At 40.5% G+C, this 24,200-nt stretch overlaps 1 protein-coding gene across 4 annotated transcripts in view; it reads right to left on the bottom strand.

The window, feature by feature from the left end:
* Positions 1-24,200, bottom strand: part of TENM3 (teneurin transmembrane protein 3) — a 1,312,080-nt gene that overhangs the window by 218,937 nt on the left and 1,068,943 nt on the right. For all 4 annotated transcript variants that reach the window (XM_044297320.1, XM_044297329.1, XM_044297345.1 and 1 more), the window contains 2 exons: positions 20,888-21,126; positions 3,013-3,135 (listed from right to left, as the gene is read on the bottom strand). In XM_044297320.1, coding sequence (XP_044153255.1) covers positions 3,013-3,135; positions 20,888-21,126 — 362 coding nt within the window. The remainder of the gene's footprint in view (positions 1-3,012; positions 3,136-20,887; positions 21,127-24,200) is intronic.

Genomic DNA, 24,200 nt, shown 5'->3' with positions numbered 1-24,200 from the left:
TAAAGTATGTCTTATGACTCTATTTGTGGTGGTGTCTCGTACTTTGTCATTGTCCTGCGTGAGGGCTGAAGACCAAGAACAGACAGAAGTATAGAAGGCAGAGGTTTAATTGGTTATGGCTGGATCCTAAGGACAGGAAGGACCGGGCATTCAAGCAACCCAGCGCTAACAATGCCTAAAGTTTCTGAACTCAGTAGGTGCATGCTAACAATGAGAATGACGAAAATAAACACTGCCAGAAGATAGTGGCAGAACAGATATATAAGGATATAAAAATAAGTAGCACATGACCTAAATACTGGAGATATGTTTAGATACTGAAATTAGAGTGGATACTAAGCAGACTTAGAAATTGGGGGCGAGAATAGAATAGATCAAAGTGTTAAGGTTTTAGAAAATAGCAGAAGCAATAATAGAAATAATAATGTACTAATCATTGTAATTGTAAACTTTCCATCTTATATGATGTACAACTTTTATTTTATACTGCTGCTTTGTGGATTGCCATGTGGCGATAAACAAGTCCTATAGTATCTATATAACGTGCTAAACATAATAGCATTAAAGGGGTTATCCAACGGTCAGACAGCCCCTCCAGGGTGGCCAACCCACAACGGAGATCATATTTACCTGCTCTGCACCACTGGGTTCAGTGTCTAACGCCAGCTCTTCCTCACCCTACCACACTGTAATCAATATCCGTCAAAGAGGGAACACGTGACCTCTACAGCCAATCAAAGGCAGTGACCTGCTCCCTTTGCGTCATGTGACCAATTGGCTACAGTGATCACGTGTCCACCCATCAATGGAAGACACTGAACTCGGGAACCAGGTAAATATGATCTCCACCACATGTCTGACACTCTGGGAGGTCTGTCTGACTCTTGGATAACCCCTTTAATTACAGAATGTAAGAATTAGCTCTGTAGCAGTAGGAAAAATGGGATCAAATGCAGTCAGAGATTCAGAAAACCATTTCATACAGGGCTTTGGCTGTTCTTCATTTTGTTGCGCAAAATAAACATATAGCCAGTAAATTCAGGATGAAACACTGAAATCTACCACTGCTTGGCTGAGCACTAACTAAACATACCAGTTTCCCTGACTATAACAATGGTGCCCTACTAATCACTTGAACAAATTTACACTAAGGCCCCTTTCTCACGAGTGAGTTTCCCGCGCGTGTGCAATGCGCGACGTGAACACATAGCACCCGTGCTGAATCCTCACCCATTCATTTCAATGGGTCTGTGTACATGAGCATTTTTTTTTTCACGCATCACTCCTGCGTTGCATGAAAAATGCAGCATTTTCTATATACTGCATTTTTCACGCAGCCCTGGCTCTATAGAATTAAATGGGGCATCACTGATGGTTGCTCTAGAATAGCAGCACGTGTTTAGTGTTTGTTTTGGAATCGTGCTGGATCCGCCTCCCATCAGGTGCACGGGGTGGGGTCAATTAGTTTAAATGGCTCTCAATTCCAGTGCTCTGAGCGGGTTATAGAAATCAGTCTGGCCTTGGAAGCAAGCAAGGAAGGAAGTTTGTCTGTTCCAGCTCAGATAAGATAAGTGTGGTTTCAGTTTTTGTTGTTTGCTGTCTAGGTTGTGTTTGTGTCATCTCTCCCATCCAGGTTCTGTGCGAGCAGGCTGCTCCTATTTCCCCTTTTCACCATCTCAGGGAATCTAGGGTGTTTTAGCCTAGGCATGGAGACACATAATTCCTACCACCAAGGTCTGCATGTGGGCTGAGCAGTGCAGGGAGAGAGGTCAGGGATTAGCTAGGAGGTGACCCTTCCCCTGCTTCTCGCCTAGAGCCTGGTTGTTGGTTTATCTGTGTGTCTGAGTGCTCGTCCACCGTGACACTAAGAGATGTTTGTAAACCTTTAGTTTTTTATCATGCGAGTAGCCAAAGCACATTGCACCCGCGCAGAAAAAACTGAACACAATCGCAGACAAAACTGACTGAACTTGCTTTCAAAATGGTGGGAGTTTCATTGAACACACTCTGAACGCATCCAGACATAATCCGTCACGCTTTTGTGAAAGAGGCCTAACGTGTTACCAGGAGTAAATGTTCACTTTGAGGGCTAGCAACTTCAGTAAGGCCCCTTGCAGACGAGCGTGAGCGGATTAGGTCTGGATGCGTTCCGGATGCATTCAGTTAAAAATGTGCCATTTCATAATTAAGTTCATTCAGTTTTGCCTGCGATTGCGTTGTTGTTCAGTTTTTATCACGCGGGTGAAATGCACATTGATAAAAAACTGAAGGTTTACAAACAACATCTCTTAGCAAACATCTGTGAAAAACCCATTGCATCCGCACTTGCTGGCAGATGCGATTTTATTGATCCCAATTCACTTCTATGGGGCCAACGTTGAGTGAAAAATGCTGAATTTAGAACATGCTGCGATTTTCAGGCAAAACGCACAAGTGATGTGTGAAAAACAATGCTCATGTACACAGACCCATAGAAATGAATAAGTCCGGATTCAGTGCGGGCACAACGCGTTCGCTCGTGTGAAAGGGGCCTAAGAGTCTCCAGATAGGTTCTGCTTGCTCAGATGGATTTCTGTCTCTAGTGCACACCTAGCACCTTAATGGTCCAATAATGATCGGGACTTGTGTTAGAAATAAAACTTGTACTAGACAAGAAAGTATTCACAGACCCGACTACCAACCTGCCTATCATTCCATCAAAATCCAAGCCTGAAAACAGTACTTACCAAAGCCCTTAGCAAACTAGTCTTTGCTAGGGATCCAAACCTTTCCTTATATCTCATTGAGCTTTCCCTGGAAGAGACAAATACTTCCTAGAGCCCGGGACACATATGAGAGGGATCTTGGGAACATACTGTAAAAATCCCTAAACACTTTTCTACTCACTCAAAAGGGTTAAAAGGCGATTCCACAAAACTAATTTGATACTGTGTTGCAACTAATTGGATTTTTATAGAAAAATGTAATAAAAGCCAAACAATGGCTTACATAATATTGTTTGCAATTTCTTACCATTATCACCAGCGGGCACATATACAGTGTGTGTTGGCACCACATCTGAATTTACTTTTCCATTCTCAAAAGTGTCATTTTCTGTCTGCTGAAGCTGCCAGTTGAGGCCAAATAGATGCATGGCTGAGGAAGAGAAATATAGAGCGTTAAGGTTTTCTTTTTATAAGACACAATAATACGATCCAACCTGATACAAGACAGCGCTGTGCACAGTACAAACAGACCTGATCATCTCATGCGCACACACAGCTACACTGCTTCTATGCACCTTAGTGTATTATGGTATCCATTCCCTAGTGTGCACCGCACTTCGTGCTGATAAAGAAGAGTTCCTGAATTTTCTATCTCTTTGATTTCTATTTCTGCAATATATATAAGAAGTCAGTGCAATGTTTTTTGTGTTTAGCTTTGAGAGAAGCTTCATATTCACTACATAACTGGGACCCTGTCAGCTGAACACAAAGTTGAAACTACATTCATTGATCTCTATGGCAAACAGAGTTCACGTCTAAACTTTACAAGAAAGGTTTGGTAGAGTTCAGATGCTGAAAATGGTGTATTGATTGCAAGTATTCCTTCATACAAGCCATTTCCCAAAGGTATTAGCAGTGTGGTCAAGTTGAGTCTCAGTTGGTTTCCTCCACATCTGGTTAAAGGGGTTTTCCAAGAGTTTTCTTTACAGATCAGTATCTGGTGGGGGTCCGACACCTGGGATGCCCCCCCCCCCCCCCCAAGAGCAGCTGTTTAAGAAGGCACCAGCGCTCACAGCGGCCTTCTCTTTGCTCACCAAGCATAGTGCCATACTTTGTATAGCTGCTGTGTTTGGTATCTGCGCCTAGGCCATGTGACCGATGAACGGGACATCACATGGCCTAGGCAAAGATGGAGAAGGTCATCAAATATAAACTACAAGCCTTGAAGGAGGACACATATGGATGGAAGCCTCACCAGGGTTATACTTTTGATATTACGGTCAGTATGGCTATTTTAAACAAACTATATCTGCCCAAGAACGAGATACCTAAATGAAAACCCACAGCATATGATGACTTAGAAGACATAGAAAGAATGGCACATGGCATTGGAAATGTGATATCATGGCTTTTAATGGAGATCCATCAGATACATGCTTAGAAACTGAATTGTGTCTGAATATAGTTATGGTTTTCCTGTGCAGTGTTTCAGTTTTATATTTCCTCCATATCATTTCATATCATATTGTTGCATTATTGAAACTATTTCTGCTGAGTTGTCTTACATGTGCTTTTTATTTGCTGGCAAGTCCTCACTATAAGTCAGGGATTGCAATTTGGAAAGAATATATTGAAACGTTGGAGTAAGGGAAGAGTTTTGTTAAACCATTGGCTCTACATCCAAGAAGCTATAATCACATTTATTTTCATGTTGTTTATATGTTGAATTCTTTCCTTGCAGGAGTCTTAGTGGTTAGAAGGACGACATCACATAAAAAATACATTTAGATGAAAACTGAAATGTTATATTTCATAGAAAATAACTTTTCAGGCTCACATTCTGCTGTCAATTTTTTTTTAGCTGTTTCGTCTATTGGACAAGAACCCAAAAAATGTAGGTCTCTTTCCCCAAAGTTAGGGTTCCTAAACTTCATACTTCCTGGTGCTCAAGCTTTAGGATTCTCCAGGAATGGGAAACATATGGCTGAGGCTGACTGAGACTGATTTATTACAGCATGCCTTATTAATTTTACCACTAGGGTACAGGTCATCTGAAGATGAAAAATTATGTCAACAAGGGGCAAGAATTGTGTCCAAGGTTCGCCCATTTATGTTATAAAAGGAAATGTCTCTATTGTGTGGACAGCAGAAATCTGAATCGCAACACACAAGTAACTTTTAAAATGCTATTATCTATAAAAATGCTAAAGAACTGCTCCTCAAATGAGAGGACATCTGATCCTACATCCACCATCATTGTCTTTTAGCTATGCTTGGATTGAAAACAGTTCTTTCTCTTCCTAACAGCTTCCATACGTTATGCTGCTTTGTTGTCCTATAAAAAACCCTGGAAAGAGGAACAGTTCAATAAATCTACAATATTTCAATTGTAAACCACTTAATAATGCAGGCAGATACTTCAATGTTTAAAACATAAAGAACAGTACATGACAATATTGCAATCCATAAAACATCAAAGTTGTTCTTATGTTTAGTTTTTTTTGCAATGGTTACTTTTATTTTGTGTCAGTATCTAATAGAACAGTCACAGATCAGCTAATAGTTTAAACAGCGGCTGCATAATGTAATATTATCATGGGATGTTCAAGGCCCGGAACGTTGCGACTGTAGACTGTACAATGGTATCACTGCTCTTAAGGCGTCGATACAGTTGAACTACTGGTCAAGTACACTGCAGCCAATGGCATCCCGTACCATGGGCCACTAGAAAGTAGAATGGCTCAGACAGTCGTGATGCAATGTCCTCATGCACGTTTGCACCAAGTTTAAGGAGGCACATTGACTTCCGCCTGAGCCCAGAAGCCTACAACTCAGGCTTATATTGTTTTCTTTTTCGAACTGGCATTGGAGGAAGATGGTACTGGGGGCACTAGGTAGGGGAGCAAGTTATAACTGCAAAGGAGCTCTATCAGTACTGCAGGAGGTGCTATAATTGCTAGAGGCACTAAAGGGGGCATTATACCTACTGGTGGTACTATGTGGGGGGCCTTATAACTATAGAAGGGCCACTATAAATACTTACGACTTTACTGGGGGATACTATATGTACTGGGGACACTACAGGGATGCATTATAATACTTGGGGCACTACAGAGGACATTATACTCACTAAGGGCACTATAGAGGGGCATTATACCTATTGGTCCACTGCATTATACTTACTGAGGGTGCTACAGAGTGTATTATAACTAATGGGGGTACTTGAAGGGGGCATTTTAACTACAGGGGCCTGGGGCCGCTATAAGGGGCATTATCGTTGTTTTTGCCAACATCTTCATTTAGGGGAAAGTTGAGCGGCTCCATACATATCAGATGGTTGATGGGTTCCTCCATCATTAATCTAACCTGTATGGCCAGCTTTAGAGTGATCTGAGGTCCAGGACATTAAAGCTCTGTCCAACCACTATGGTCATGATATATTTGGTCTAGGTAAATAAATTGCACTACAAGATGTGAGAAATTCTCTAATATTCTTTGAGGAATTAAATTCAATACCAGTAATCATCAGGGACAGTTTGACTTTCTGACTGTTGCTTAACCTCCTTAGCGGTAATCTCGAGTGTGGCTCGGGGTTACATTACACTGCAAGCAGCGGTAACCCCGAGCCACACTCGGGACCGCCATGAGTTAATTTGAATGGTGCAGGGATGGATGCGGACAGCACACAGTGTGCTGTCCGCATCCACATTTCCAGAGCGCGGCACGAACTTCTGCCAGCACAAGTAGTAAGGGTGCAAAAGTACAAGGGTACAAAAGTAGCACAAGGGTACAAAAGTAAAGAAAATATCATACCGCCAGGGAGGTTAATGTGATCCCTAGAATCTGCAAACAGTAGATGAATCTACAACAGAGATTGGAGAATTAAAGGGGTTGTGTCGATTCCGAAAATGGCATTTATCATGTACATAAAGTTAATACAAGACACTTACAAATGTATTGTGATTTTACATATTGCTTCCTTTGCCAGCTCATATTTTTAGTCTTATTGTACACTGCTCATTTCCAGGGGTTACGACCACCGCTTCAGCGCAGATATGAGATGGCTAGGATGGAAGCTGCTGTGCATGCGTGCTCCCACAGTCCTGACCAGCAGATAGGCCGGTGATTTTTCCACTGGTGTTAAAGCATGGCCACTGCTGCTGGATTGCCAGGTGGTCGTAACCATGGAAACGAGCAACGTATAATGAGATGGAAAAATGAATCAAGCCAGCAAAGGAGGCAATGTGGACAATCACAATACATTAATAAGTGACTTGTATTACCTTCCTCTACATGATAAATGCCACTTGCTGAACCGAGACAACCTCTTCAAGATATGTATTTATCAGTAGAGTAAAAGGAAATAAAGTTAAATTAAACTGAACGCATTACCACCATGACCCATTCTTTTCATCTTTCTGTCAAACGTTTCATATCTGCGCTCTCACGTCTTTGTAACCTCTGGGTGATGCTATTGCCACAAATGGTACAGTCAATTCAGGGCCTTTAATGTACGAGAGGAAACCTGTCAGTCTGCGCTTCATGCTTAATTACTCTTTGTGTAGACCAATATATCAATTTTAGATGTAGAAATTAACTTTCAGGGCAGGTCAGCGAGTTCTTTGTGCTACATCTGATCAGAATAGGAATTCCTGTGTGCTGCCTGAAGGGCCTGCCGTGAACCACATTGTGGAAGCTAGCGACTCCGGCAGCGAGCGGGCTCACACAGGGTGATAAGGTAGGATGAGAGCGCTTGGAATGGGACCAAATTGGTAATGTAAGATGAAAGCATCTGCATGTACGGATTGCTGTGTGTTATATGGTTCCCAGCAGAGCCCGGCTTTGATTAGGAACACATATTTTTCCATAAATTAGCTTTTGTTTGGAGTTTCCCGCTGTGTGTATATGCTGTTTGTTGGAGTGTATAGGTCTATTTAGGGCTTTGGTATGTCCATCTGTATCTGTCATACCTTGATAAAGTGGAGGCTATTGTAATCAGCGGTGTTACTTCTCATAGGACCGCACAGGGAAATACTACATTTTTAAATGCACAGCTGGCCAAAAAAAAAATAGATGTGTGCAGATGGTAACGTGATTGGGAATAAGCAAATGATACAAGCAAGGGACGAGAGTGCGAAAAACGGCAAACACAGGCTGGATTGAATTTGCTTTTAATAAAATTCATACATAACGGTGTTTCTCAACAGCGGGAAAAAAAAGGAACCAAATAATATAATGAATAATATCGAAATGTAGAATATTCCAGTTTATTTAAAGGGTTACATGACACCTGTATATGTGTCTAATGGAAAAACACTGAAAATATTGGGGAACAGAGCAAATATGGATTTAGTTTCAGAAGACATATCTTATGGAGACTTAAACCTCAGCAGTATGTCTAGAAGTACGGGGGTTATCCCATGACCAATGTAAAAAAATGAAAACTAGACATCATACAGTACAGGACAATCTCTTTCTAATAAAGCTAGAACCAGCCCTGTACCTCACATGGATCCAGAGATCTCCACATGCATTGCTCTGCTAGAATTATAAAAAGCTGACAGCTCAGGGGAGTGTCTTTTCTGCTGCAGCTCAGGGGGCGTGTCCATGCTCTACCTATCAGAACTGATGAAAGGTCCTCTTTAAGATATCTCAGAAAACCTCATTAATTTATATTGTTCTTGGATTATTTTTTTGTGTCAGTTGCTTGGCCATTTTTTTGATCTATGTAGTGACTGTAGTGTATGCGCATTGTCTATTGGAAGCCTAAGGTAGTCTGACTTTCACCTTCGCTGTCATTACAGGATCACCCTACTGCTTTGTCCCTCACCACTGCTGATCTACCTATTCAGATTGGCTCCTGTGAATAAGTGCAAGCCCAGCACCGGTTCATCAGAAAGTTATTATACAGAGCACTCATTTCCTTAACATGTACTACATGACTAGAAGATACTATCGACTAAACCACCAGACAGTGTGTATCACACGTAGACTGACCTACTGCATGTGAGCCTCAGTAGACAATGACTACTTTTAGAACCAACCAACCTATGCATGTAGTTTTACTGTGCATCTGGGTCTTTACAAGCTGGCACAATGTACATTACAAGTGAGAATGTATTCATTTGTATCCAGAAGCATTGTATTCCCATGATTTTTCGGCACTGGCCAATCTGTAAAAGGATTTTTTTTTATTATTATTCCTTTTTCATGTCTCCTTATATCTTGCACATTGCCCCCATACTTGGCATATACTTCTTATATAGTTATGGAATGGGATGTTTATATAAAACATTTCTCCCAAAAAATAAATTCCCTGCGCTATATCAGATAGGGAGCATCACGTTAACCTGATTACCAGTGACGTAAAATCAGTGTATGCAAATATACAGCATCCTAAAATAGTGTCGCTATAAACAGTCAGTAGAGGAATAATATCGCAGTCTGGGAAGAGAATCTCATCTATCTTGCTTTCTTGTATAATTGTAAAGCCGGAAACGATACACGGATAAAATAGGAGGATGTTGTTCTTTCTGGATGTGAATTTATTTGCCTCCCCCACTATTATTGCTACTGCGTGAATGAAACCTAAAGGTGGTCATACACGTTAGGAGAGCTGAATGCTTGTTCAGTCACCAGATATTCCTGTCGACCCCCACATACACATGCATACTCGGCTCCTCTCTCAATGGGGAGATGGACATAAGCTGTTGCCAGACATCTCTATTGGAGGTGTATCTCCTGTAAGAGCAAAAATCCGGCATGTCGAAATCCAACATCCTCAATCCTTCTCCAACATCGGCCATCAGGGAAGAGTTGGCGCAACCCCATACACATTAGACAGTCGGCCCCACCAAAATTGGTAGATTCAGCCAACAGTGATCTGCTGTTTATGGCCACTTTAAGGGTCCATTCACACATCCGTAGAATGGGTCTGCATCCGTTCCGCAATATCGGGAACAGGTGCGGACCCATTCATTCTCAATGGGGCAGGAATCTATGCGGATCTGCAATACATCATGGACGTGTGAATGGACCCTAAGAGACACAGGTGATTTTTCTTATTTAATTTTTGCTTTTTTTTTTTATATGGGCAATGTATTATTTATATTCGGTTTGTCGCCATATACCTCTTATTAATTGAAAAATATATTTCTTATATATATACAGCTATATTAGGCTTATTGACATGTTTGTAACAGTACATATCGCTCCTAGCAGTAGTCTGTCACCTGTCACTTTCTCCTGTGCAGGCCACTGATTGATTGACATGCAGTGCTCCTTCTCTCTTTAAAGAAGAGGTTCTTCAGCAGCTCACACCTCAGATGCCGCACAGCTTCTTTTAAAAACTCGAGAAGTTCTTTTCAGTCAATCAATGGTGGACAGGAAGCTCCTGTCACTCTTCAAAAAAGAGGTTCTGCAGCAGGTGAGGTGTAAATGATAAGGAATAATGTGCCCCATAATCCAGATTCTTAAGAATTGTCATAATGACTGGTACAAATTATGATTTATGCAGGTCACAAACCGATTCAGTGACTTCTAATATAAAAGAACATTTACAGGAGGGGATTTGATAATAATAATAATAATCAATGTCATAAGTCATTCCTATCATTAGGGTTCTAATTATAAGGAGTTGCTCTGCCATAGACATAAACATCTCAGATTGTTCCATCTTGAAAATGTTTCAAAGTCTCAGCTGAGAAAATTAAGAAATGTGGGTTTTTGGAAAGAGAATTCCATAAAAATTGCCAGATTTTGGAGGTTATTTTATCACGTCGACAGTTATGTGTCTGTAGATATATATTTTTTTAATCTGTCTTTTCCACTTTTCTCTGCAATAACATCTTTTGTGTCACAAGCGTTCGGGGACTGCCAGTAGAAAAATTATGCCATTGCTTTTGCAGTTTCTCAACTGTATTTTTGAGCTCGCAATCTATCCATCTGTTTTAGATTCTTTGTTAATGTGTCAAAGAACAAACTCGTTAAATTTGTCTGCCAACGGTTTTTAGAAAGCAGATTTTCATCATACGGTGCCAACTGCTTCTGATGGCTGGAATAAAGTAAAGTGAGCATTTCAACAGCAAAATATTTTCCAAGGAAAGTGCTTAACTGCTTGAAACTATTATGTTTTCTTATCAACTTAGTACGCACGATCTGTGGCATTGTGAACCTCCCAGGGCTGGTGGGTCCGGTGCTACGTCTGTCTCCGAGAGGGATTCTCAGCGAGATAACCTCGCTAATTTACCACAAATTAGAAGAATTATCTGCTTGTCAGTCTGACCCTACTGGATGTAATTATAGCTGCCATCAGATAGAAAGAGGGAAAGAGAAGCCACCATAGCTGTGTATAGTGACACAGAGGCACAGACTTATACCTGAAGGCCCAGTGAAGACCTCACAATACACATCTGTTCACTATTCAAGCATGTTTCATAAATCTCCTGCTCCATAAGGCCCTTTTACACAGATGGATGCACAGGCAATTATCAGGAATGAGCCGACTATTCCCGTTAACTACCTGATCGTTGATCGTTTACATGCAGCGATCATCTCCTCTGTATTTGCCTGAACGATCCCTACTGCGATCATTCATCCCCATTCAGATTTATTGTTTGCTTGCAGCACGTCCCTGTTTATACAAGGTGATGTGCTGCCAGCAAACAATGACTTTATGTGCCGCATAGAAGATGCAATCACTGAAGAATGAGCATTGGCAGTTAACAAGGATATAGTCATATGGCAGACGTGAAAGGGTTAACATTTTTGAGGATGCCTTTTACTAAAAACGAACAAAAAAATCCTACTGCAATTCTTATGGTATCCTGTTGCTAGGACTCTAATGATCCATTGGAATTGGGAGAGAAACCAGGTTGCAAGTTTTCCTATAGTACCGACCCGGTATGTGATGCCGGTTGTGAAAGCCCTCAGGTGGCTGTATCTACACTCATTCAATCTGGCACTCACATATGACATAAGGGGAGCCGGGCACCACCATGGCCAGTGATTGGCTGCAGCAATGCCAACCCGGATGTAGCCCAGCAGCGCATTGCAGGCCAGGAGAAGAAGTAGCAAGGAGCCAGTGCTGGGAAGCAGGTAAGTAATCTTCCCATTACAGGTCCAGTAATGTGGGGGAGGGGGGTTCCAAAACCCCCTTCCCATTCTTGCACAATCCCTTTTATACAAAAAGCTGCAGTGCTTAGAAAGATATACAAAAGAGACAAAATAAAATTTACATATAAATAGCAAAATAGATATAAAATAATCAGAAGAAAATAACATACCGAGTAAAAGACCTAACCCTAACATGTTGTAGCTCCTTCTGCATCCCTGAGGGTGCGAAGAGCAATAGACATTCACTGCCCTCAGAAAATGTGAACCTTGATTTAGGATTTCAAGCATGTTTTATACCTTCATCCTTTTGTTTAGGTTTCAGAAAAGTGTGGGTTAATTACTGGACGGTTGGTGATTTCGGGGGGGGAGGGGGTATTAAATAGTCCACAGTGTGTACCAGAGGTGGGAACCACACCTATCTGACCTGCCATATGCCATAAATATTGAAACGGATCAACCCCTTTAAGCAGAAACAAGACAGACAGAATCTGATTCTTTTCTATTGATTTATTTATTGTGCTCATTAGGGGGAAAAATTCTAATATCTACAAAAAAAGGCCTGAAAACAAGTGACAGAATAGCTGTTATAGGGGAAAAAAGTATATTCTGTGCAATTGTTAATAGGGATATTTAAAGAGGAAATGTTTTTTTTTTAGGACAGCCAGCTGTCTTTCTATTACATACCTGTATATAATATACGATGAAGACACCAGACCTCTGACCACACATATGTGGACAGACGTGACAGGGAATTGAATGGTGTGCTTAACATAAAACACGTATCAAGTACCGAATTCTATCTGTAAGCCTCACAGGAAAATAGATTGGCCGGTATTGATTTAGCATTTTTCATGACAATGGTATATCCATGACTTTGTGAAGTTTATTCAGAGGAAACCAGGACAGAAAAGACCGATGTCCATGCCATATAGCTTTGCTAATACTTTGGTGTATTTCTTAAAATGTTAAAGTGCTTTAAATGAATAAAACATGCTAATATGCATCTTTATGAATACTTCACCGTTAGCAGAGGTGTAATTAGAAATGATTGGGCCCCGCAGCAAATTTTTGAATGGGCCCCTCCTTCTGAACTCCTTCTTTCATGCTGCCCCCATTCCTGTGGCTAGTAAAGACCGCTCTCTCAGAACAGGCCCATCAGCTACTCCATCTATTTCCTTCACTGTATATACGGTCACTATATATAATGTCACTGTATAATACTGTTGAGGAGGTCCTGACAGTCCTCCTCCAGGGTTGGCCCCTCCTGAGTCTGGACCCCAAAGCAGCCTCTTCCCGTACTTCCCCTATAGCTATGCCCCTGACTGTTAGCCTGATTTCATACCCTCTTGTGGTAACGACTTCTGCTACCACTCCAAAACAGGCAGAGACCCCCTCTGTGCTAATGACTTGTATGAAATTGGAAGGGGGTCTGGCTCAGTTCACTAGCTAAGACAGCCCCCTTCTCTGTCTCTCAATCAGCCATGATTGCCACCGGACAAGGGGCAGTGAACTCATTGGCTGCGATAGTCGTGTCATGTCGACATGTCACCGCTGGATCGGGAAGAACAGAGACCAGAGGGGGTCAAGGAAGTGTCAGCGCCAGAGCAGTAATGGAGTAGTAAAAGTAAGTATTACTGCTCTAAAATCATGGGTTTGGGCAACCCAATTATTAACAATAAAATAATAATAATAATTAGTATTATTAGGATAATACATTGACGGACTGCTGATAATGCGAGCCCCTCCAGATGTTTTTCACCAGGGGTGTACCTTAAACATCGTGCCCTCCATTCGCATGTTCGGCATCTATGCTACAGCCATAAGCATTGCTTTAGTCATCTCTCTTTCTATTCACAAAAGAAAAGATCATCACTCAGTCTACATATTTTACTCATTCGGAAAAGCCTGTTCGCAAAGGCCTGGAGAACAGGGGTGAACTGAACCAGATGTGTCAGGAAAGGATGATCAAATGAAAAGCAAATAGATTTTCTTCTTTGATATATGGCGTACAGCTTGTTTGGACAGGTTTTGCAAATGGCAGACAATTCCATAAAAGGTGCGCTCCATTTCTCATAACATCTCATATTGGAAGAGTCTGCTAGGAAGAACAAACCGAGCTGAAATCCTTCCCTTATTGCACATTGTTACATTGCTGTTTGTAATAGGAATATTCATACAAAGTGAATTCTGAGAAAAATACCTTCTACTCTGAGACTAAGAAAACCAATCTGCCCGTCTATGGATTGTAGCTGTGACTGCCCTGGCGAAATGCCATGAAGAAAGTTACCGTGCCACAGTGTCATGCCACACATAATCCTATTTACAGAAGGAGATGGACATTTACAAGGTGCAGACATTGAGACATCTTTCTTTGTTAAACTGTTCATTTATCAAAGCTGTAGACTGCAATAAACAAGTGTCCTGTGAGCACTCCAATAATGTCCTGTGTCACACTGCTGCCTCATTCATAGGACATCGCATACATCCAGTCTGTCTGTCTATCTATTATCTATCGATCTATTGATCTATGTATCTATCTATCTGTCTATCTATTATCTATTTTATCTGTCTGTCTGTCTATCTATCTAGTTCACAAAGAGAGACAGCAGCACAGCCAAAGTGGGTACGGGTGCAATTCCTCCTGGAATTTCAGGCAAAAAAATCCATGTATGTTATCCAAAGACAAGGGTCTCATTGAGATGGGCTGAAACGTTGCGACTGGGGAATAAACAGGTCTAACACCCTTCACCTAATTTTGAGTGCTGCCTCATCATTTGTCTTTGGATATCAGCCTAGTGCTTTTAATCAGAGTATAACATCGCTGGATTCTACATTACCCTGAATTTTGTAGGCCCAAAACACAAGAGAGGCAAGAATGTTAATGTAGGTCCCATCTGTTAGAAGCCACCTTGTCTCTGGTAGATGGGCACGACAAATTCTTGATCAAAAATATGTGCAAAGAGCTTCTAGTTTTCATACAGTAAATATAGCAGTGATGCAGTCCTCTATTATTAATGTTTTCAATGTTTGACTGTGTCTAGGTGTTTGCAGTGTGCTGCTACTTGCAGTTCTTGTTTGCTTTTGCATTGCAGCCATGGTAGCGTGCACCTGAACTCCCTTTATACATAGTTTGGAGGTGCTGATCTAACTCTCTATTGCATAATCTATCTATCTATCTATCTATCTATCTATCTATCTATCCACTATTTATATATCTATCCACCTCTCATATCTATCTATCTATCTATCTATCTATCTATCTATCTATCTATCTATCTATTTATCTATCTACTATTTATACATCTATCCATCTCTCCTATCTATCTATCTATCTATCAAATCAAATCAGCTTTATTGGCAGGACTAAATACATATTAGCATTGCCAAAGCAAGTGGGAAATAATTGGGTAGGGTTGGGGGATGGGGACATATACAGGGTGGGGGTATAGGAGTCCAAGGTATATTAGGCTCCTCTCAGTCTATGGCAGGCAGTAATATATTGTGCTGCTGCGGCCGCTGTGTTCTCCTCTCCCCCCAGCAGTATGGATAGTCTCTCTTCCTCCTCCATGGAGGTGAAGTCTGAGCAGAGATCAGACAGTCTCCTGAAGTGAGTCTCCCTCACTGCTGAGTATTTGATGCACCGCAGCAGGAAATGAGCCTCATCCTCCACGGCCTACTGGTCGCACGGCTGGCACAGTCTGCTCTCCCTGGGCATGTACCTCTGCCAGTGACGCCCGGATTCAATGAGCAGGCTGTGGGCGCTCAGTCTGTATTGGCTCAGTATCTGTCGGTCTTTTTAATTGGGGAGTTTCTCCAGATATGGGGCCAGTTTGTACTCCCTCTGTAGGCTCTGGTATACTGTCAGCTTCTGGGATGTATCTATCTATCTACCCAAGTACTATCAATCTAACATATATCCAATATATTTATCTATTTAATTATCCATCTATCTGATATCAATCTAGAGAAAATATTCAGTACTTCCAGTAATATAAGGATGTGCAGTGCCCCTATGAAGAAATGATAGAACACTGTCTGTAAATGAAGTTCTGACATTTGGAATCCAGGTCTTTGTGAGCAGCTTGAATGCCAGGTACAATGATTATTATTAACCAACTGACTTTTTCTTTCCCTCATAAATAAAAAAAATAACAACAGAAAACCCTACAGATTTCTTCAATTATTCTTCACCAAGTGAGAAATCACGGGACATCATATGGTAGAAAATCCAACATAGTTATACAAGTCATATAGTGCAGGGATGCTTGAAATGCATTACTAGATATGACAGATATAGCAGTGCTCATACTGATATCATTATTTGCATTATCCCCATGGGGCTGTACTTTTTGAACAATCCTTTTTGGTAGAGGGGTGTCTAGAAAATAAGTACTCTCCATAATGATCAGAAATAATAAGTTGGGGACCCTGTAATAATCAGAAATAATAAGTTGGGGACCCTGTAATGATCAGAAATAATAAGTTGGGGACCATGTAATGATCAGTAATAAAAAGGTTGGGGACCCTGTAATGATCAGTAATAATAAGTTGGGGACCCTGTAATGATCAGTAATAATAAGTTGGGGACCCTGTAATGATCAGAAATAAAAAGTTGAGGACCCTGTAATGATCAGTAATAATAAGTTAGGGACCCTGTAATGCTCAGAAATAATAAGCTGGGGACTCCAGCAACAAGTGTTTCATTCCCCTGGAGCGCCACTGCAGGTAAAATGAAGCATTACACAACGTGCTTTGATTTAAATGGCTGCCTGGACTTTCAGGTCTTCCAGGGTGAGAGATGCTCTTTGTGGTTGCTCCTGCGCTTTGTCTAATAGATGAAGATCCTGATCTGGGAACTCACTTCTATCAACTCTGAATTCCCTAAGAGGATATTTGAAGACTGGTTTTCTAAACCAGACAACCCCTTTCATTCAATGATTTAGCGCAGTATGCTTAGTAGGTAAAAGACAATGGACCCCAGAGCAGTGCAGCCATGAAGGAGTTAAATTTCATTTTCTTACTTCCACTTCCTTGGCTTCTTATTAAATATTTTGTTATCGCCAAGCCTGACACAACAGCCATTTGCATTGTCAATTAAATATTAATGCTGCACCGCATTAAAGCATTGTAAATATTTTGTTATGCTTTGCACTTAGCATAAAATAGGGTTCAATTTCAGTAAGTAGAAAATATTTCTATATACAAACATACAGTATTAAATTACAGTAAATGATAGCTGAAGATAGGGAAAAGCGATTATATTTTAATAGTTAATGTGAATGGTTCGGTCGTTAGGAACAATGCAGAAAGTTGGTGAACAAATAAAATGAGCTGGGACTTGGCAGTTTCTGGTTTATGGAAGATTAGGGGGAGTTTATTACGTCTCTAATAATACAGATAATTCAAACATCACTAGGGACATTTAGAGATAGTTACAATATTACAGGAATTATATTGAGCCTGTAAACTTTTTTAATAAGCTTAAAGTATAGGTTTACCTTTAGATAACCTAGGCTGGTATAATATAGGCTTATTGTTACGGTAATTTTAATGGGATATTATAATAGAGCTGGCCAGCCGCACATTCGAAGAATACAAGCCATTGCTAAAGAATATACTGTATATATTCATTATATCACATATTCGAAAGAAAATATTATGCATATATATTTTCTCTAATACGTAAGGATTAAGTCTCATTTTCCATACATACATACTGGGACATACATTTGAATTTCATCTCAAATGTCATGCCAAGGCTATGGCCCAAAATGTGATGGGAACAGACCGTACTACAAAAAGGGCGCTTCTAGTTGTGAAATGATATTAGTAAATTAATTGAATGGGAAATCACGATTGCATCTAACAATTAATTTATGTTATATAATTATAGTGAGAAGAAAGTTATATATATATATATATATATATATATAGTGAGAAGAAAGTTATATATATATATATATATATATATATATATATATATAGTCTTGTTAAAGGGGTCGTCAGGAAGCAAGTCTCCAGCCATGAGTCTGTCTGAGAGTGTATAGTTGGCAAGAAACCCACCAAGCTTTTGTGCATTTCTAATTACCATTTTAATCCACTTCATGTAAAAAAAGTACATTTACTGGTAGTATATGGACTGGCAGTTTTTATAACTAAATCCCTTTTTCTCACAAGCCTCTCCCCTTCCATAAAAATGTAAAGGTACCCCAATCAGGCTCAGACTGGCCACAGGGGTACAGGTGAATACCCCAGTGGGTCCCTGAGTAAAGTGGGCCCCTAGTCTCCCACCCCCTGCACAAGTGGCACATAACACAGTAGACTTACTGCACTACATACATATATTCAATGTACAGCACCTCAACCAGCCTATGTTCATATAAAAAACTTGATAGATTGTTGAAGAAACTCCCCAGTTTATTATTATAGACACGATCAGAGCTGAGATGACTTCTAGGTATAGAGGAAAACTGGCCAGTGTCCTCTTTCCCCAGGATCTACCTTCTCAAAGTTGCTGCAGGGACCCCCATATTATGTAATCTGGTAGCATCTTGTTGCTGTGTGAGCAGGTAATATTTGAAAGTTTTCATATGATGGTCCCCCAAAATAAATTTTACTGGTGGGCCCTAGGCACCCTAGTCCAACACTTCCCCCAATGATTAGCTATACTCTGCAAGGAAACCCAGCAGCAGGTGTTCAGTTTACCTGTAACACCATCACAAGGCAAATAGAAAGTGGTACTTGTGACTAAGAGAAGCTCCAAAATGATGGATCACCCAATATTAACTCAAAATGCTATAATTCTTTGTTTGAAAGCAATTTTTAAAGCAGGTCATCAATTTCAGTTTCAGTTTAAGACACATTTCAGGATATTGATGACTTAACCTTAAGGTAAGCCATAAAAAATAATTTGTCGAAGGTCCGACTCCTGGCGCTCCCACCAATCAGTTGCTTTAAGGGGTCATAGTGATTTTGTGAGCATTGCGTCCTCTACAACATCCACCTGCAGACCATATATCTTGTAGCAGAAATTCCAAGTAAAAACAACTGTTTGTCCATTTCACTTGAATGGGACGAGCAGTTGTAATTACACTGCACTGCCGCTATAATCTAGATGACATGCAAACATTGAAGAGGATGCAGCACTCAGACAAGCAACATGACCCCTTTCAAAAAGCTGATTGGTGGGGGTGCTGGGAGTCGAACCCCCGACTATCTCATGTTAACAAGCAATGTAGGACTGGGGTTCCTTGGGCCCACCACAGGAATTAATTCTCAAAGCTCAACCCCTTATATCATCAATAAAGCCTAATAGGTTTTTGTGGCAAGTGATTGGCTCCAAAGGCAGCTCTAAATGTTTTTCTTTTCTCCTGGACCTTTGGAGCCCAGTATAATATGAGAGCCTGGGCCCATCAGAGGATCCTCTGGTACTCTGCTGGGCCAGTTTGACCCTGATCCTGAAGATAGGTCATCAATATACTAGCGCTGCACAAGTCCTTTAAGAATATTCCTGTTATTCTGGAAACAATACACATTTCTGGTGTATGTTTGCCATAAGTTCATATCAAGATGAAAAATACATGAAACTTGTGCCGGGTTCTTCTCAGAATTTTACTCATTTCTACTTTCATAAATAACATATATATCATTTCCCAAGAAACAATGACCTTTGTATAAAATGGCTTTAAAAAAAAAAAAAAAAACTTTATTGGCGAAACAGAAAAGCACTCAATCATGGTTGATAAGGGCTTGAGGAAGATAGCTGTAGGCGGCTTGTGGAAGACAGCCTAGAAAAAATAGCCTTTACTTTTGTCTCCATAGTCTTGTTCTAGGGCCAGGCTGCTCTAACCAGAGATATTAAAAAATAAATTGTGTATGTGAGGAATGATCGCTGCTATATACATATGATAAATACTGCTAGCCAAGCAACCTAGCAAGAAATACCATGCTGAAATTTCTTTCTTAAGGGATAGAAAAGTATCTCTGGTGTTGAACAGGAATTAACCCTGCGGTATTGCTTGCAGGACAAAATGCGTAGACGTTTGTACGATGGATTTTAACTTGCACTAATGAAATAGACCGTCACTTTATTGGGAAGCTGGACTGCATTCCTGTTTTTCTATACCATATTCCCGCATGACTAGATAGACTTGTCATTTTGGACTGTGGAAAAGCAAGGTGACAACCCTTATATCAGCTGGTTATTACTTAATTTACCAATTTTGTCCCGCAAAAAAATGTCTGGCCATACACATTAGATGTATGGTAGATGACCATCTAATATTTACGGGAACCTCCCGACTTTTCACAATGACAAGAGAGGTGCCTAGCAGTGACATCTTCTCCTGTTTCTAGTCAGAACACATGCATGTTTGGCCAAGGAGAGCAGGCAGTGATAGCTGTCTCATGTCTATGGTTAGTCTTAGGGGATATTCACATATTCATCAGCAAACACCATAATCCATGAGCTTGCTGACGAAACAACCCCATTCAAATGAAAGGAACTTATTTTCAATGCTGGAAATTTCTTTAAAGAAATCAGCCTCATGTGAATATACCCACCGCCTGCAGTCAGTGCTACTCTTTGCTGTCAAAAATAGCAAAATACCAACAGAAACCTTATCACATTAAGGGGGTGCATCAGGATTAGTCAAATAAAATATAGCGAATATGACTCCATTACGAATGGAAGCCATGTGAACAAAGTAAAAAAAAATGATTTCCGGCACTGAATGTTATGTTAACCAATACAAAACTGAACTAGCCCAACCCAAAATATGCAGAACTGTAGATAAGTTTTCTGTTATGGATGGCTGTTGAATGAAATCCCTAACTTCTCTATAGTCACAGCAGTCAGGATGCAATAAATGGAAGACTCCGTCCTTGTTAATTAACTCTAAATTAAATATTAACTTGATTTTCAAATAACAGCACTCTGAGCGTGTAAATCATTTTGTCTTTTTCTGACAAGATTAATAAGGCCAGCTTTAACTACGGTGGCTGACAACCTGACAAGATGTTCTTGCATATTTATGATCAGAGGACACAGTGAAATTCTCATGTCTTACCTATAAAATAGGATAGTAGTATTGCCAGTAGTACCGATACCCCTACGGCGCAGAGTGCAGTACATTTCCAACTACAGTACTTTGAGGACTTTTTGAATTTAAAAGCACTTCTTGACAAGGTGTTTCGAGGAAGTGGTCTGGTAGGAGGAGTATAAACAGTGCCAGAGGCCATGGTGTATCCGGGTGTAGCAGTGCTGAACAGTGGGGTTGTCCCTGTTCCAGTTTTGAATAGAAAATGCCTGTGAAGAAACAAGAATGAAGAGGCCAATCAATATTCCTGCATAGTCCGACTTTATAACAAACTCTATTTTACATTCAATGCATACAACTTTATTTTCAACTACCTTTTTTACTATTGTAATTAGTGAATTAAAGGACTTATACCATGATTAATGTAAAAAAATTAAATTAAACATCATAAAGTTAATGGCAATCTATTTCTAAAAAAGCTAGACCCAGCCCTGTATCTCACATGGATCCAGAGATCCCCCCATTCATTGCTCCAATTGTTCTGCTAGATTTTCTCAGACTGGTAGCTCAGGGACGTGCTCTTTCCCTGGGGTGTGCCCTATCTTAGATGTGCATTCTGTTCTCTCTCTGTAACTGCCACAGCTTCTAACAATAGATAGGGCTGGTGGCAGTTGATGGATGTAACTGAGCATTTGCGTCCATCTAAGCAATGTTACTGAGGTGGACAGAGAAATAAGGAAAAGAATGAACAGCAGGTGGTGCTATGCAATTAGATTTTACTGGACAATTCAGTGGCTATACTACTTTTTTTATTACAAGTTATTATAAAAGTTGTTAGTTCCAGGTGCTGGTTAGAAAAATGTAGTATATGTTTCATGGGACAACCCCTTTAATAGGATCAGATTTGCCTATATCCAAAATAAAGAGAAAAAGAAAAGAAAGGCTTATGTAGCCTCTGATGTAAAATTGACCAAAATCCTAGGATTGTATTCTGTCAAATTTATCTATCTGGCAAAATATCACAGTAAGTTCAGCAGACATTTTACCGAGCTATGTTCTCCTGGAAGCATTGTTTGTAGAAAAAATAACCCAGTAATACAGCCACACAGAGAGCTCCATACATGCAGGGCCTATAGGTTTGTTCCTCTGTACATCCTTTTGAGGCCTAGGTATACGGAAAATGGAGGGATCCCAGACTATAAGGAGGAGTCCACATGGGATTATAGTCATCCCATTTGTGGATCACACTTGTTTTTTAGAAGGACTTTTTCCTGCCAAAATGGAGTTGCCATCTCTTGGACAAAGTGTGGTCAGGGGATAGGTTTAGTAATATGGACAATCATTTGCTATGGTCAGGGGAAGATTTTACCTGCAACAAAATATTATTGGTTTAGGGCTTTCTTGGGTTAGGGCTCTGTGGATATCAATCTGGACAGGCTGGGGCTCTCTGGGGCTGGACTATCCCACCTCATCTCCTGGACTGCTGTCTCTTTAACTCCCTCCCTGTGTTGCCCTCTCACAGCTTTAACCTGAGGTAAATTACTTTATATTGGAGAGTTTTGTTGGCGCTCGAGTTTATGTCACAGTTAAGGACAATTTATTTCCATCTAAGATTTGTGTGTGTTACAGTGGTGCAGCTAGAAATGACTGGGCCCCACAGAAAATTGTTGAATGGGGCCCCCCTCCCCCAGTAATTTTTTCGCAACCCCTTCCTTTCATGCCGCCCCCATTCCTGTGGCTAGTAAAGATCGCTCTCTCAGACCAGGCCCGGCAGCTGTTCCATCCGTTTTCCACACTGTCTATACTGTCACTGTATATAATTTCATTGTGTAATACTGTTGAGGGGGCCCTGACAAAATCTTTTAGTCCTCCTCTTCCTGGATGGGCCCCTTCTGGGTCAGGGCCCCAAAGCAGCCGCTTCCCCTGCTTCCCTTATAGTTACGCCCCTGGTGTGTTATTTTATTGAGATAGGTAGTTTTAGTAAGGGGTATGACCTTAAATCCCTTAAGCTTTTTACATATGTTATTATTGAAGCTAGGTTGCAATGATCTTAAACATCACACAGGGTTGATCCAACTTTATCAAGCAATTCATAAAATGGGCAGACCCCCCTACAATGTTCAACAGCAGTAAAGGGCTCAGCTCACCTGCAATCACTTGGGGAGGCACAGATCAGGCACCGAGTAAAATCCAAACCAAGGCGAGACGTCCAGCTTCCCATAAAAAAGTGATATTCTTTATACTTTAAAGCGATAAAATATCCAAGCACTCAGACACACAGCATAAGTGTATATGCGTTTCGTATCTTAAAATGTGACCCTTACTCCTGACCATGGTATATTTTCAAGCTTTATAGAATAAAGGCTATCACTTTTTCATTGGAAGCTGGACGTCTCTCCTTGTTTTGAATGGGCAGACACCTCATACCAGTACTACAAAAGATTCGATTTCACCCATAACAGACTCCATATCTATTTTAATCACAATATTCCTACCTTCCAGAGATGATTAACTTGAAATCCTGAGGTGCAGTGATGTAAGAGAGAAGGGTGTATGTCTGCACATGTTTCAACATTTTACTACAAAATTAGGGGACCTAAAGAGCCCCGACCTCTTTTGCCGAGCATAATCCCTAAGATGTTTCTTTTATACAAATGTACACAAGCCTCATGTCTTCTTAGGTTTGACTCAATGGTCAGTCCCATGAAAACAGGACTATTAAAAGCCATATAGGTTCCCAAATTCCTAAAAAAAAATATGTCAAAAATTCTTGATTTACAAACCTTGTATTCAGTTCTACATATTTATGTAGAGATTTAGATGACACGTGCTGTACCACTGTAACACCAATCTGAATATTGATTCTACTGCGCACTGGTTTAGTACTTTACAGTCTACAGAACAATGTTCCGATTTATCCACTCATTACTGTTAGATAGGAGCTGAAAAGTAATTTCTCTTCTTATACAGATCCTTCCTCAATATGACCTTACACCCTGCTGGCTTCACAAATGCTCAGTTACACCGCTTGCCTACCTCTAATAATCTGAAATAATGATTCCGGGGTCTCTGTGGCTGATGGCGACAAAGTGCCATTAATCATGCATTCTTCCTTTGAATGCCTTTTTTCTCCCAGATGCATTATTTTGCAATTATTGGCAACATTGTTAGTCACTATATTCCTGCCCAATTCTCCAATTTGCCTAAAGCATTAATCATTTTGCTCATCTCCTACCTGGGACATCAACAGGGTTACAGATGTTTATCTCATCCGCATCAAGGTGCAGTGTCCATAACAAATCATTTGTGAAATCACTAATTAACATATAAAATACTAGGGGGT

This window comes from Bufo gargarizans, chromosome 1 (genome assembly GCF_014858855.1).
Source record: "Bufo gargarizans isolate SCDJY-AF-19 chromosome 1, ASM1485885v1, whole genome shotgun sequence".
Classification (NCBI taxonomy): Eukaryota; Metazoa; Chordata; class Amphibia; order Anura; family Bufonidae; genus Bufo; species Bufo gargarizans.
The sequence above is the reverse complement of the archived record's forward strand: the minus strand, read 5'-3'. Positions and strand labels throughout refer to the sequence as shown.